This window comes from Tinamus guttatus, unplaced genomic scaffold (assembly GCF_059628265.1).
Source record: "Tinamus guttatus ecotype Peru unplaced genomic scaffold, ASM5962826v1 Tinamus_guttatus_pri_ptg000389l, whole genome shotgun sequence".
Lineage (NCBI taxonomy): Eukaryota > Metazoa > Chordata > Aves > Tinamiformes > Tinamidae > Tinamus > Tinamus guttatus.
In genome coordinates, this window is record NW_028288923.1 from 1,009,464 (window position 1) to 1,024,577 (window position 15,114).

At 38.2% G+C, this 15,114-nt stretch overlaps 1 protein-coding gene across 3 annotated transcripts in view; it reads left to right on the forward strand.

Moving 5' to 3' along the window:
* CDH11 (cadherin 11) overlaps positions 1–15,114 on the forward strand; it is a 73,021-nt gene that overhangs the window by 41,960 nt on the left and 15,947 nt on the right. For all 3 annotated transcript variants that reach the window (XM_088530832.1, XM_088530833.1, XM_088530834.1), the window contains 3 exons: positions 12,978–13,374; positions 13,636–13,930; positions 14,743–14,862. In XM_088530832.1, coding sequence (XP_088386958.1) covers positions 13,147–13,374; positions 13,636–13,930; positions 14,743–14,862 — 643 coding nt within the window. In that variant the 5' untranslated portion in view covers positions 12,978–13,146. The remainder of the gene's footprint in view (positions 1–12,977; positions 13,375–13,635; positions 13,931–14,742; positions 14,863–15,114) is intronic.

A 15,114-nucleotide genomic window follows, 5' to 3' on the forward strand; every position in this document is an offset into this window, starting at 1 on the left:
ATTGCTCTCCTTGGGTGCGAAGGAAGGACAAAGAATTTGCAATTCAGCAGTGTTTCTCTTAGGTCCATTGCAGAACTTTGTGCAACATCGTTTGTGATTTATCTCTTGCTTAAAGTTGTTCTTTAAGGTCCTAAAGGCATCTTTCTAGATGTTGCTACATATTTTCCAAATTTCCTCAGAGTTTCATGGGTCACATTTTCTATATAGTACTGGTATGCCTGGCAAGTATACAGACTCATACTTTAATGCTGAAATCTGAGTTTTATTATAGCAGTGCTATAAATTCTTGTCTCAAAAAATGTTTCAAACAATATAGGCTCTGCAATGCATTAACCGTTTCTTTTGGCCAGTAGCCAAAACTTTTTTAATGAATTCAGTGGATAACAGGAGAGGCCAGAACACAGGAAGCATGCGCCAATATTATATTTGGAAATCAAATACAGGAGTGACCCTCTTGGGTATTATCTGGTTCTGTTTATGAACACAATCTCCTCTTACAAACAACAGCCTGAAATACCAGAGGGTGATGGCTCTGGGGTCTGATCCCAGAAAAACTGTACTTTTACAGCTTGGTATCTAATATTACTAGAGAACCTTGGGTATTTGGCTTCCCATCCTCCCTTCTTTCCCCAAAAAAGAAAAACAGATTACATAATGTGGAAAGTCTAGTCTCTCTGAAAGGCCTGCGAGCCATCTTGGCGTAGTTTCATGCTATAAGCTATATTTCATGAAATGAGGCTGCACTGAAGCAAAAACAACCAACCAACCAAGAGCCTCTCCCCAGACCTCCTGAGTTATTTTCATACTTTCACTGCAGGCAACACATGTGAATTGCAGTATTTTGGCAAGAAGAATGCTTCATTTTGGAAGTGAATGGATTCGTGCAGGCATGTAGGACTCACTAATGAGCTGTTCATTTCAAGACTGGAAACTGTCTTTATTTCAGGTGTTTGGATGCTAACTGCAAACTCCACTGCTGTACATGCTAAAAGGTGCAGCTTCCAGCCTCTGTCCCTCTGTGCCCTACACGAGACACAGGAGAGACCACCACCACCCCAGCGAAGGGCCTTTCAGTGAATTGCAGTGAGTCACTCCAGGGAAAGCTCAACAAAGACTGTGTTGTGCTGCTTCACAGTAAAGCTAGTGACCCGGTGCTTACTGCTACTTTGCTGCATTCTTGCAGGATAAACAAAATAATACAATACTTGTGTATTCAAAAAACCTAGCATAAAATGCAGTGACCCTTCTAATTTTTTTTTCCATTATAGTTCTGTACCAATTTGATTTAAAAGGTGCTTTCATTTAACAAATATAAAGATCAGTTAAATACTTCATTGAGAAAAACTCAGTAGAGTACGCTAATGGCTTTTTAAAAACTGTCACCAAACTACTCTCTCAGACAGAATGGTGCTCTCTTGGCTGTCATTATCCAGGTTAAACTCCTCATCCTCACCCCCTGTTAATTCCTTCCAGCGCACACTTCGTTTTCGTTAATGTAAGTGAGCTCCCGTCTGTTTGACAGTTTCATCCTTTGTCCTGCTGAACTGTTCTGCCTGTGAGCTGTTACCAGCTTGTTGCCTCCAAGTTACAGGCTAGATTGCTTGATTCAGTTTATTACATTACACTTTATATAGGCCAAAGGAAGAAACCTTATATGCATAGTCAAGAATGTATGGCTGGTCTAGTTAAAGCCTCAGCAGTCTAACCAAAGAATTGGTTATATGGTGCATATGATACACGGCTGAGAGATGCACGCAGACTTCCCGGTATCTGTGCTTGCTGTGTTGTTATGCTCCTCCGCTGCCTCTCTTTGCATGACGGGTTCACTGAGGGGCTCGATACGTCATCAACATCCCCCAGGGGACTCAGATGATGATGATGACGGTTTCTTCCTCCTCTGCCTAGAATCCATTTCTGCATACTCACAGTGCCCTGCACATTTCTCCTGTTTTTACTGCTCTCCAGTTCCACATTACATTCAATTTTACCATGTGAGGTGTATTATTACATATACGGAATAGTTTTCTTGTTGTTTCCTTTGTTATTCCTAAAACTGCTTTGGACCTACTTCAAAATTGTATTCTTGTAGTGTCCAGGAATTGACCATTGTCTGTGGCATCTCTAATTTCGTCTTCTACTTGGACTTCCAAAGCTTCTCGTATCATCCACATGTCCGTGGTACCCTCTGCTGCATTGCATTCTAGGACCATAGGTAGTTCATTCTACACAGAATACCTGCTTGTCATTGACATCTATTCATAGCATATATATATATATATATATAAAATAACCATTATTACATCACATAGTCATAGAAAGCTAAATGAAAAGCCAAAACAATTACAAAATCATCCTCTGGTCCTTAGGTAACCTATTACAGTCAAACAAGCTAAATAAAACCAAGCCACAGCTAGATGGAAAGAAGTCCAGACAAAGCCTGAAGGATCCTGAGACCTATGTTGCCTTTAATTTGTTGCAAGGAATAACAACAGTGGATTTATTGGGTTAAAAGCCTGAAAATTTAACAAGTTTGTATTGCGTACAAATTGAAATTTCTGTTATACTATTTAATTATACCCTATTAATAGATAGGCATTTAGTAAGCATTCATATTTGCAGTCTCATTCTTATATAATCATTTGTGTTGGTTGTTAACGGTTGGGTTCAGTTACAGTTGTGTTTACAGGTAGCATAGTACAGAACAAATGCCCACACATGACATAAAAAATGAGTTCGTATTGCGTATACATTTATCATTCTTTGACTCCAATGCAAAGCTCACTTATAGCAGCTTAAGCCTGAAGGGGTCCACCAAATATGCACAAAGATTTTGAAAAATCACATTGCATTTTTTAAGGCAATGCTTACCCTGACAGCCATTGCATTTAAAGAAATGATATGGCTGGCTGTTCAGAAATATGTTCCTGGTTCTTGGATGAATCCCCAGATCCAGTTTCTCCAGCTGATGCCTGACTTATGCTTTATTCTCTCTTACCTTTGGATTTCTAGGAAGCTATTTTGTGATCACAAGTGAAGGACAAGTAGTACCAAATCATTGTTTTTCCCTTTTTCCTTCACGCATGAATTTCTGAGCTCAAGCACTATCTTTTCTGAGTGGCAAGGAAATACAGGGTTAGCATTTAGAAGGGGACTGTATCCTTATCCTTGGATGTGATATTGTAAAGACACCACAAAGAAATTCAAATATTAAACCATATAGTTTAGTCTTTAGTCTCTGAGATTATCCTCATAGTATTTATTTAAGGGATTTAAAGCAAAAAAGGAGATAGGAGTGTTCAGCACTATACACAGAGAAAACAAACACCCATGAAGTTCTGCATCGGCTTTTATTGGAAGAAAAAGCTCTAGGTTCTTTGTGATGTGAGCAAGCATCAATATTGCATTAAAGTCCAGTAAACTCTGAGATACTAGACTAGTCCAGAGAACAGGACACGGTGGTTTGTATCTGTTCTGGTGGCTATTTCAGTGGGTGGTACAGATTTCATAGCACATATATGGTCGGCTTTCACAAATAATAGGAAAGTCTTTAACCAAGTTTAAAAACCTGAAGAAAAAAACATAGTTCATGGAATAACAAACCATTTTAGCCTGACTTGCAAGCGGGAGAAGTGTGGATGAAGCATAGTTACATGTTAAGAAATTACTTGTGGGTCAGAGGAGAACTGTAAAAGCGTCTCCTTCCGTTCTAGGGCAATACAGTTCATAGAAGTTAGAGGTATTTGATGAACTGCCGTGCACAGAACCTCTTAGTAGAGCTGTGGTACACGGATCTGCAAAGCCTCGTGCTCTTACAGACATGATGTATGTGCACTTGCAGGGAGACAGACGTTTTCTGCAATGCATTTACCCATTAGTCTTGAGCTTTCACTCATCTTCATCTCGTCCCCCACTCACTTGCCTAACATGGAATTTGGACCTCAGGTTCACACTGGCTCTCTAGGGCTTAACACATGTGGTCTTTAAAAGCTTTCTATTGACTCACAGCTTCCATTTTCTTTCTCTCTGCATTCCCAAGATTGTCAGCAGTCATTTTGGTTTGTGTTCTATTTCAACTGTCAGGTAGAAATTTCCTTTTAAAAAAACAAATGGTCCAACCTTTGTAAGTGCTCCATCCTTCTTCCAATAAATGTAACAAGCACAAATGTATATAGAAAGATTTTGTTTGGTGACGACTCTCTCATATCTCTTCACCCTAATAGTACTTTTCCAGAAAAACATGTAATTACTCCAAGAGCAATTTATTAATTACCATTATGGAAGACTTCTGGTAAAAGGATTTTTTTTTTGGATTGAAATAGCATTATCATCTCAGCAACTTTTTGAAAAGAATATTTTTGTGGAAAATATTCTGAACTTTAGCAGAGTATATTTTATTTGAAAAAGTGGTCTAATCTCATTCTTTCAAATGAAGTTTTAGTCTTATTTTTGTATATACATACAACTTAATTCTTTTATTATTATTGGCTCCTATTTTTATTCGGTGAATGTAAACTCTTTCCCATGTACTTGCCTCATGTTAAGGTCATTCCATCCAAAAATCATAGTGCTCTTGAGTCAGCAGTTATGCTAAGTGTCAGATTTTTTTTCTTCTTGCACAAGCTTGTTTTTAAGTAATACTTCACTGGGCTCCATTAGAGCAATCTTATTGATTTGGAAGCCAAAGCTTTACCAGAATGGCCATTTATTCACATATTCATTCACAGTCAAAAAGCTTTTTTCTGTCTTGTTGTTTAAAAAAGAAATTGGTATAAATGAGGATGCAGCTAAATGCCATTGTTCCTGATTATTGCACCACAGAGGTAAAGAGTAACATTTAACATCGGTGAAATTGTGGCAAAAGCTAGAGGGTTTTTTTATTTCTAAAACATCGTGCACTTTCAGAATATATCTAGTCAAATCTGATTTATAATTTCAGCCATGAAGAAAACTAATCTAATTAAACCTTTTTTTTTTTTTTAACAATTCTCCATGTATGCAATTATGAGACAACTCAAGAATAGCAATAGAATCAAAGTATTTAAATTTTGCATCTTTCTGCTTTATGTCTTTGAATAGCTTTTATATCTTTATATCTGCTTATATCTTTGGAGCTGGTGTCTCAAAACTCTTTTTAATGGTTTCTATCATAAAAGTAGAAATGTTTTGTCAAAATCATGTGTAATTGCAGGTTGAAAGTAGTATCAGGCAATAATCTCTGGGATATGTCATTTTTATATGTGGTCAGTAAGAAATACATACTAAACAGATTTACTTGGAATGAGTTATGTCCATGCAAAATCTATTGAATCATTTGCTCTTTTCTGGAAACATGCCACCTACATGAAAAACATATATTCATTGCAAACTGGCAAGCCTGTCTCTTTTGTACTGTGTTCATGCTCAGCACGTGATGATCTGTTTGCATTTTTTTTTAGTAGTATATAATGTTAGGAATTACATTTTAACCATTATAGTTTTTGATCTAATCACTTGGAACACAGGAACCACAGACTCAGAGCAGGCCAGGCCGCACAGAAAGGTGGAGTGAAGGTTGCATCTAGTGAAGGGCATTGGTTTTTTGTTTGTTTGTTTTGTTTTTAAGTGGAAATATTCTGTGGTGAATACTTAGAACATGACATTTCAAAAGATATTTGTGCAGATGTTGAGGATTATAGTCTTGTGGTTTAATGGATTGTAGCTAATCCTCAAAAGTTGCATTTTTAGCCCTTTCTGCTTTAGCTTCCCCTGTAGGTTCTTAAAACAATGATGGTCTCCTTTATGATGACTATTGACATTGCATTAGGGATGTATTTGAATATTCCAGTGTCGTTACCTCATGCTACCAAGCCAAAATAAATCTCTTCATAGATAGTCTCTGCCTGTTAAAAAATTTACTTCTAGATTCAATTGTTCATTCATTAAAATCTCAAACTGTTTTTTTGCTCTTTACGGAAGAAGTTTACACTAAACTGAACCAGTTAAGCAAACAGCCAGAAAGAACTTTACCTTGCAGGGCTGAAGGACCTTAACTTTTCCCTCTGAAAAAGGAAGAATGTTGAGAAAGGGAGGAGGCTCCTGGAGCAGAATTCTTGCCCTCACCTTTCTCTGGCCAATGTATCTGAGAATGACAGAGAGAGAGAGAAATTCATTAACTTGTCAAGTTTTATAAAGATAAGTGTTACAGAAAATCTCATTATGTGAACCTCTCTAAATGAGAGTCACAGTGGTTGCTAGATTTAAGCAAAGTGCTGTCTTTAAGGGTGACTTGCATGCGGCTCTGAAGTGGCTAACTATTGCCGGAAACTTTCAACCTGAGGGAGACCAAATTGAAGGAGAACAAGTACATCAAGTGGTCTAGTAGAATTTTATTCTGAGAGGCAAAACATTTTGTAGATGGAGGCCCTGAACACATAAAGAAACCTATTGATTATAATTAAATTCATCAGAATAACCTATTGTGCAATGCACTTTTTTTTTCAGAAATATTCTAGAAATAATTTCCTCTGCCATATTTTGTTTTCGAAAGTAATTTTTTTAATAACTTTTCATTGTTTTGGAAAAGTGAGATCTCAGTTTTTGGTAAAGTTTCAGTTATCATTCTTTAGACTTGATTTTCTGTCTCATATTTGACATTAACCAAAAAGACTGTCAATCACAGCACAAATGTTATTTTATTATCCATACGTTTGTAGCAAGAGAAAAAAATATTCAGGATTGACTTAACATGTGAACACAAAATTTAGTAGCTGGAGCAACTTGACTTTGGTTGACTTGGTTGTCATTTGTTTTCCTCTCAGGGTGTCACCTATAACCACTTACTTACATAACATTAATCTGAAGGAGACATAGGCTGCAGCTATATCAAGTTTTGAATGTATGGGAAATTCCAAGGATTCTGATTTGGCTGAGATAGGCAAGAACATGATTACTATTTAAAATAAACTCTTCCAAGGACTTAGTCATTATTTCAGATGACCCTATCGATCACCTTGTTTTTTAATAAGACTACCATTCTTATGTTGGTTGTTTTCCTGGAGAGTTTATGCTTAAAAACAGAGGGCTTCCATCACATTTATCTTAAGTGGATCTCCTCAGGGCAGCAGGTAAACTGAGATTCTGTATACAGACATTTTTCATTTCCAAAGTCTTTTAATATCATTCTCTCAGGCCTATTTCTATGTCATTTGGTTCATAATGTGCTAAGCTGTCTTCCTATCTTCCACTGCTTTGTATGAGGTGCAAATTGCAAATTTCACTCTTCTAGAATGAGTACAAATTAAACCGAAGTCTGGTGAAAATAGTTTTCTTCTGTGATGATTTCAGGTGGATACTAAGGAAATAATGCATCATATTAGTCAGGATGCTTATTTTTCCTCTTCTTTCCTGCAAAATGACTTTTCTTTTTAGAGAGCCATCATTTTATGTTTTAGTCTATGGCTTCCTAATATTGAATCTCAAAGCTGTTACAGAAGAATATGGCTACATTTCAAAAGCTATTCTTAGGAACAGCTGGGGATTATTGGCTTTAAACATCTCAGTAATCCAATACACTGCTATAAAACATAATTTAAAAACGCAAAGGATTAAGATTTCCTTTCATAATGAACTCAGAACAGGATTCTACAAAACTTATTTTGCATTTCGTAAGGTAACTTTTATTGCCAAAAATGAAAATCCCCAATTCTGTAATGACTTTATTTATATATTTAACACAAGCTAACCTTGCCGTGACCTAGAACCCCCAGATAGAAGGGTAGCCTAGATATCTCCCAGATCCAATTCCTCTTCCCCCCTGTTTTCTGGCTAAATTCATATCTTTTAGTAAAAAAAAAAAAAAAACAGCCCCAAAGCAGTGAAATTCATGATACGCCCTGAAGCAGTATGGGCTAAGTGGGATTTGGCTGATCATTTGATCTGGAAATCTCTTTCTTTGCTTCTCTCCAAGTGAGCTGCTCATTTTTTCATGACCCCCGTTACTCTTCCTGAGGAAGCGGGAGTCTCTTAGCTACCCACTTGAGTGAAGCTGTGGCTCAGGAGCCCTAGGTGAGAAGCTGCTCACACCAGTCCTGGCCAGAGAGCCAAGGCTGGGGCTCCTGCGGGCTTTGGGATGCAGAGAACGTGGAGGGAGGCCCCGGGGCAGGTCCCCAAGCAGCGAGGGGCAACGCGCGTCCTCCCTGCCCGGCTCCACCCCCGCGCTTCACCCCGCAGCTCGTGCACTCCAATATTTATTCTGTCATTAAAAACCTATTCATTTACTCGTCTGCCAATAAAATTATAGTAAAAAGCATCTTTCATCTTTTCAGCTAATTCTAATTACAGCTAAAATCTCATTTGGATTGTGAGTTTGCCATATTTACTTGATATTCTTGCAAAACATTTCTGAACATAATCATCCTTCATTATATTGCTGCACTGTGCTCTTGAGTGCTTTCTGCCAAGTGTGTTCCCGAGAACAATTGCTATTTTGATGTGTCATCCAGAAGTTGTAGCCTAGACAAATCAAAAAAAATTGTTTAGTCTATTCTAATTTGACACATGGTCATTTAATAGCACACAGGAAGTCAGCATGGATGTTTGAAATTTTTTTACTATAAATATATTGAAAGATATTTAAAATAGGCTAGACTTAGCTTCCGCAACTGGTCTTGTCATTAAAATAATCTTTGTTGGCTCTTTATTTTTGTCTACTAGTCTTGTAAAAGCAAGTATTCAGATTTTTGAATGAAGTTTTGTAGAGCACATTGACTTTTTAGATTTGACTGTTAGAGCTGCTATAGCACCTAATACCACCTCTCTACTCTGCCATGCTGCATTTTGAGAGTTTGAGTTTAATAGCATATTCTCCTTAGGGAGATTGATGGATTATGCCATTTAACATTTTGCTTTGTTGTATACCCCCAACTGATGCCCTTGCAGAAGTAGCTTTTGAGAGACTCTTTGCTTTCCTGTGTCTCTGCGAGTGACTGGACTGTGTTTGCTGACTGATTGTTTTTCCTCTATCCTCAATAGAGCTATCATACAGTACCAATTACCATAATTTTGAATCTAAAATGCTATATATTAATGGAATTCTTCCTTTGGGGAACAAGTCCATCTTAGTTCAAACCTTGATTCTACTAAATTTAAGGATTTGGTGGATTGAAGGATTAGATTTTCATAGATTTTTAAGGAACATTTAGATTTTCCAGGTTATATGCCATGCAATTCTAAACAACAATGAAAAAATTTCCATGTTGCAATTTGGGCAAATGGTCACCTGAGATTCAGTTGTCTATAAATCAGAAATACAATCTACATGCAGGATTGTTTGAATAATTGCAATGTTGGAGATGCCTTAGACTGTGACTTTAAAAAAGGAAGAATAGAAACATTCACAGAAAATGATTTGAAGTGTGCAACTGTAATGTTGTACAGCATCTGAATAAAATTGCTGCACGCTGAGAATTTATGGACACCAAGCAGCACTCCAATCAGCAGTTGCAATTGCAGTTCTCATATCTTTATACCATACTTAGAGGATGATGAGGTATTTTTCCCTCAGTGATGTCCACAGGAGAAAAGCAATGGTTTTATAGATTGTTTAGCTGTTTGTCCTTATTGGTTGTTTGAGGAAATAGGAAACCATTAGCTTTCAGCATCTGAGTTACATCTAAATGTTTGAAAGGCTCTGAGTAGATTGTCTTGGAAACAAGACCCTGTCTTGTTAATGATGCCACTTTGGTTTGTAATGCCGTTTATTTTAATTATACTTTAAGAGCACCTCGTGCACCTTGCCTGTTAGGAGGGAACTACGTTATAAAACCAGGCTGTAGCTATTGTAAATGAGAGTCATGTTCATGAGAGTCAAGTTCATAGACTTCAGCGGAGCTCTGTTGATTTATTCCATCTAAAGGTTTAACAAGGAGCTATTAGCTTTTCTGCATGACCCGGGAGTCACAGGGCACGGCGGCCGCCGCGGCGAGGCTCCGCAGCGCGAGGCGGGCACAGGGCAGGGAGCGGCCGCAGGGCTGCGACGGGGTCGGAGCCTCCGCGCCTGCCTGCCGCCCCGGCTCTACCCGCGGCCCGCGGAGCTCCCATGGCGGGAGCCAGGGAGGCCTCCCGCGGCACAGCCCCGCACGGAAACAACCGCCGGGAACAGCCCACGGAGGGGTCGCGGGGTGCAGGATACCGGTTCACAGCCGCTGTCTTCATCACAAAGACATCCAGCCTTCTTCTCCCCATACACACGGAGGAGAAAACAAGAAGCAGCGAGCAATTGCTGCTTTAAATCATCATTAGTAAATTAAGCATGGATATGTGGTTAATGTTTTACTTGCACAGCGATAATAAGCATCATATATGTCAGCATGGCTCTTCCGCTATGGTCAAGCCTCCTCATAAAGTGTTTACTGATTTACATAACAGCATTGAAAAGTTCAGGAATAATGGCTGTATTTGTTTACTTGTTTTCATTTTTAAGACCATAATTTGATATTAAAGATCTGAAGAATTACTTTAATTTTTAAACAAGTCCAAAATCCATTAAAGCCAGTAGTTTACTTGTTAACCATTTCTAAAACATACCGCTGCCCAGGTATGGCAGCCTTTCTGGGGCATTTTTTTGGGAGCGTGTTGTCCCTGTGTGACAGTCCAGGAGCCCTGCTAACCATTGCACACAAGTAGCACGCTAGATGCTTGCAGCAAATGTACTTGTCCAGCATCATTAGCTTCCTGTGCGTGACATGGGAGGCTGTTCAGTGGAAAGGACACTCCATAGAAAAACACTTGTGAAACACTCATGTTCGTTAACTGAATGCAATTATGAACAGGGCTGAAGTGGCGATAATACATCAAATTTGGTAACAGCAGTAAGTTTCTGTAGACCAAGTACCCAGAAGAGGTAACCTCGGAGCCTGTTTGCTGTGGGGTTAAATTTGCACCAGTCACAGGGGTGTAAATCCAGAGGGGGGCACTGAGCAGGGCAGGATGCATTTTGCATCCATGGGGCTGTGTAGAGAATTTGTTGGATATATTTATGAAAACTATCCTAAAATTGGAGAGAGGCGTAGTAAATATTTACTGAATTGATAGAGAAGCTTTGTTCAATTTTTTTTCTAGATATAATTGAAAAAAAAGCCATGTCATTTCAGAGTTAACTGTTATCACAGACAGCCACTGTAATCATTCATATGGAAGGGCTACTCCTATTTAAGCCCCTTCTAAACCAGGCTAAATATTAGTTTGTAGCTCTTAAGTCCTATTTTATTTTTGCTTTTCTACAAAATGGACACAGGATATATGTTCAAAAAAACATGCTCCACAGTTCACACACCCATTTTATGTCTGAATAACTGAATTTAAAATATTTTTTCTGACCAAAGCAGAAGAGATTGTTTTCTTTTCTGTAGCTGCCATGCTGTTACAAGTCCTTTGTAATCTGATAGTAACAATAGTGGAAAAAAAAAATGTTTGCACCAAGTGTTGTACTTGGTAAATAAATATAATTAAGAAAGAATACTTTAGAAATCCCTTCTCTGGTGCCAGATTATGTTAGCATATATATACATGTAACTATCATTTAATTCATTAGGCTGGAGTCATTATGATGTGGTTTCTGTTTTGCAATAAAAACAAAGAAAAACAGCCTTTTTGGAAACAAAGAACGCTTCCTTATTTATAAATGCACCCTCTTCTTCACTTTTGGAGTTGTGTTTTTACTTAACTGCAAACGGGACTGGAGGGGAGGATGTGACTGCCCCAGATTTGAGAGGGACACCCCCAGGTGGGTGGGTTCAGTCCTGCTGATGTGATTATCTGTTGCTGGAGCTGCAGAATTTGATGTAGGCTCAAGGTTTTCCCTATATTCACATTTCCTGTGCTACAAATATAAATAATGTGCAAGACCTCTGTATCTCTCATAAAAAAATCATTCTCTTTTAATGAAGATAGTAGCATATATACATATGCCTGCAAGGATATAGCCTTGAGTATTTTATTAGTATCTTGCAGAATAACAAAGTGAATTACACTGAGAGCTGAAACAAACATCCTAGGGACCAGTAAAAACTGGCTGCTCTGTAAAGCTTGAAGGAGAATGTATAGGAAACCCGAGGGATATGTCAAAGTGGCCTGTAAGATGGATTGTTAGCTGCTGGAGGTATAGACCTTAATTCAGGGTTCGCTGTATTATGCAGTTCCTGCTTCAAATATTAATTCTGACCTACCGATTAAAAAAAAAAAAGAAAAAATTAAGAAAATACCATAATTCTCGTAATTTAAATCACAGCAACAGCAGGAATAAATAGCCGCTGTCAATTGTTACGTTATTAGCAGTATCTCTATGTATTTGTATTGATTTGTGACGATTAGAGTCACCAGAGAGGAGCATTGGCAGTAAGTGCTGCCGCTTACCTTTGATGACGTGATCCTCCGAGAGAGGTAGAAGGGCTATTTCCAGGGCCTGAGCAAACGTTAGGTCTTCGGATTTCTGTCAGCCACTGCCCCTGCCTAGGTGCTTATTTTTGGCATGAAAATCTGTTAGTTATTAAAAGGCCTTTTCCTGAGCATGTGCAGAAATATTCCATTCTTGATAAGCAAGTATCTTGGTATCTATCTTGTATCTAAGCCTATGGCTTAAAGGCTTATATCGAAGGCTTAAATCTAAGCTCCTAAGAGGGCTTAGATATAAATTAGGTATTTCTACAGTTACCTTGCATCTTGGGCTAAATCCATTTGGCAGGATCATGAGATACTATAATTCTCTATCTTCCAACGTGGAAATGAATGCCGTAACCAGCAAGTTAGGAGTTTTTGTAGGCTGCATATAACAAAACAGTAAATATATTCATTGCTTATTATAATAATTATTATATTTTAATCTTCTTATCTTGGACTATTTTGAGTTAGTAGTAGTTTATTTTTACTTAGTAAGGGAATTAATGCACCTGAATTAAAGACAGGAAAGAACTGACATTTTTCTCTATCTCATTTTCTTTTAGGAATTAAGCTGGGAAGCTACAGAGCATTAAAGTGATGCATTTCATGTGTGGTGGCATCTTATGTGCTGAACGTTTTATCTGAAACTTTTCGTTAGCCCCACATTTTTTTGACTTCCAAGGTGGAAGGGGTAGATTCCTGGATACTCCTGTGCCTACAGAATAACCAAAAATGAAGGAGGACAATTGTTTACACGCCGCTCTCATCTGCATGGGCATGCTGTATTACAGCCATGCCTTTGCTACAGAAAAAGTGACCCACGCACGGCCGTCACTTCATGGTCACCATGAAAAAGGGAAGGAAGGACAAGTTCTTCATCGTTCAAAAAGAGGCTGGGTGTGGAATCAGTTTTTTGTTATAGAAGAGTATACAGGACCAGATCCTGTGCTAGTGGGAAGGGTAAGAAAGATTTTTTTGTTTTGTTTTCATTCGTTTGGGTAATACATGTGGCAGCATGAAACTCCTCAGGCCAGCTTCTCTGAATACTGGCAACAGCTATGCACAGCATTGGCCCATGCACAAATTAGCTCTTGGTGAAAGATACGACTTTTTGAAAACTATGAAAGTTATAGTAATTTCAGGAACTTTTTTTTTGTCTCATATACACATACATATGATGGGTAACATCTTATTGTCTTATGTCTGCTTCTCATTTTGTAGCTTCATTCAGATATCGATTCTGGAGATGGAAACATTAAATACATTCTCTCAGGTGAAGGAGCAGGAATCATTTTTGTTATTGATGATAAATCAGGGAACATCCATGCTACAAAGACACTGGACCGCGAAGAGAGAGCTCAGTACACTCTCACAGCACAAGCTGTAGACAGGAACACTAACAGACCTTTGGAACCACCCTCTGAATTCATTGTTAAAGTTCAGGATATAAATGACAACCCACCGGAGTTTCTTCATGAAAACTACCATGCCAATGTGCCAGAGAGATCAAATGTAGGTAAGTACTCATAGGCAGAGTTCAGTGCCTGGCTTTACAGAGGAAGTGTCTTTGGCAATGCATCTTGGCCTGATCTAATTATTATTATTTAGAATTTTGGGAGGTACAACTTCTATCATCCTCAGCCAACAACTCAATCAATTTGTCTAATTCAGTGACCAAATCAAACCCTGCTACCTTGTACCCTGCAAACAAACAAACTTTCATGGTCAAAGTGTCTCTGTAAATGGTTCAGGGAACATCACTGTTCCACCCTGAGGAGGAACAGGAAGGCTCCTGGGTATTTATGGAGTGTGAATACTCTACTTCAAGGTAAACATCAAGATCATTCTTTTGGCTGCACTATTTAGTAAAGCTAAGGAGTTATTGTCACACTGCACGTGCAGTTTTCATCTCTTGTTTGAACCAGCAAGGGAAATGTTTGTGTCTACTTTGAAGCTTTCTACAGGAATGATTCCCTTGAAACTTTCTGAGGAAAATGTAAAAAACAAAATGAAAAGAAAGTCTGTTGTTTGGTTGTCTAATGTCAGAAACAACATAATGATTAAACTAGGGAAGCAAGTCATAATGTAACAGTGTGACTGCTGACTTTTATATCTTTTAGAACATTAATCTGTGTCTCAATTGATGACACTTATTTGTAGGTCTTATGAGTCTATTTCCTTGTATATTAATTGTTAAGTAAATTTTTGTATTGGCCAAAAGTGGAAATAAGAGGATTTGTGCTATATAGCTAAAAGTCTCTCTGCATGGTTCTCTCAGATGTGTTTGCTTCTGATTGAATTTCTTCTGCCTTTGCTTTCCTTTTTTAGGTACATCAGTTATTCAGGTAACAGCTTCGGATGCTGATGATCCTACCTATGGGAACAGTGCTAAGTTGGTTTACAGTATTCTTGAAGGTCAGCCGTACTTCTCGGTGGAAGCTCAAACAGGTATTACTGAGCAATTTGTTTGAGTAGGACCTCATAACCGGAATACATTAAAATGATGAATTAAATATATTGGCGCAGGCATTATAATCAGGTATATCTAATGATGTGTTTGAACAAAGCTTCTACCTTCTTCCCTGATTCTAGTCAAGTAGTTTTGCAGGTTGGTCCTCTGGCACTTTGTTGAGCTTCTAGGGACACAGCATCAGACAGATGTAGACTATTTATTTTGTGATATGATAGAAATGTAATTCC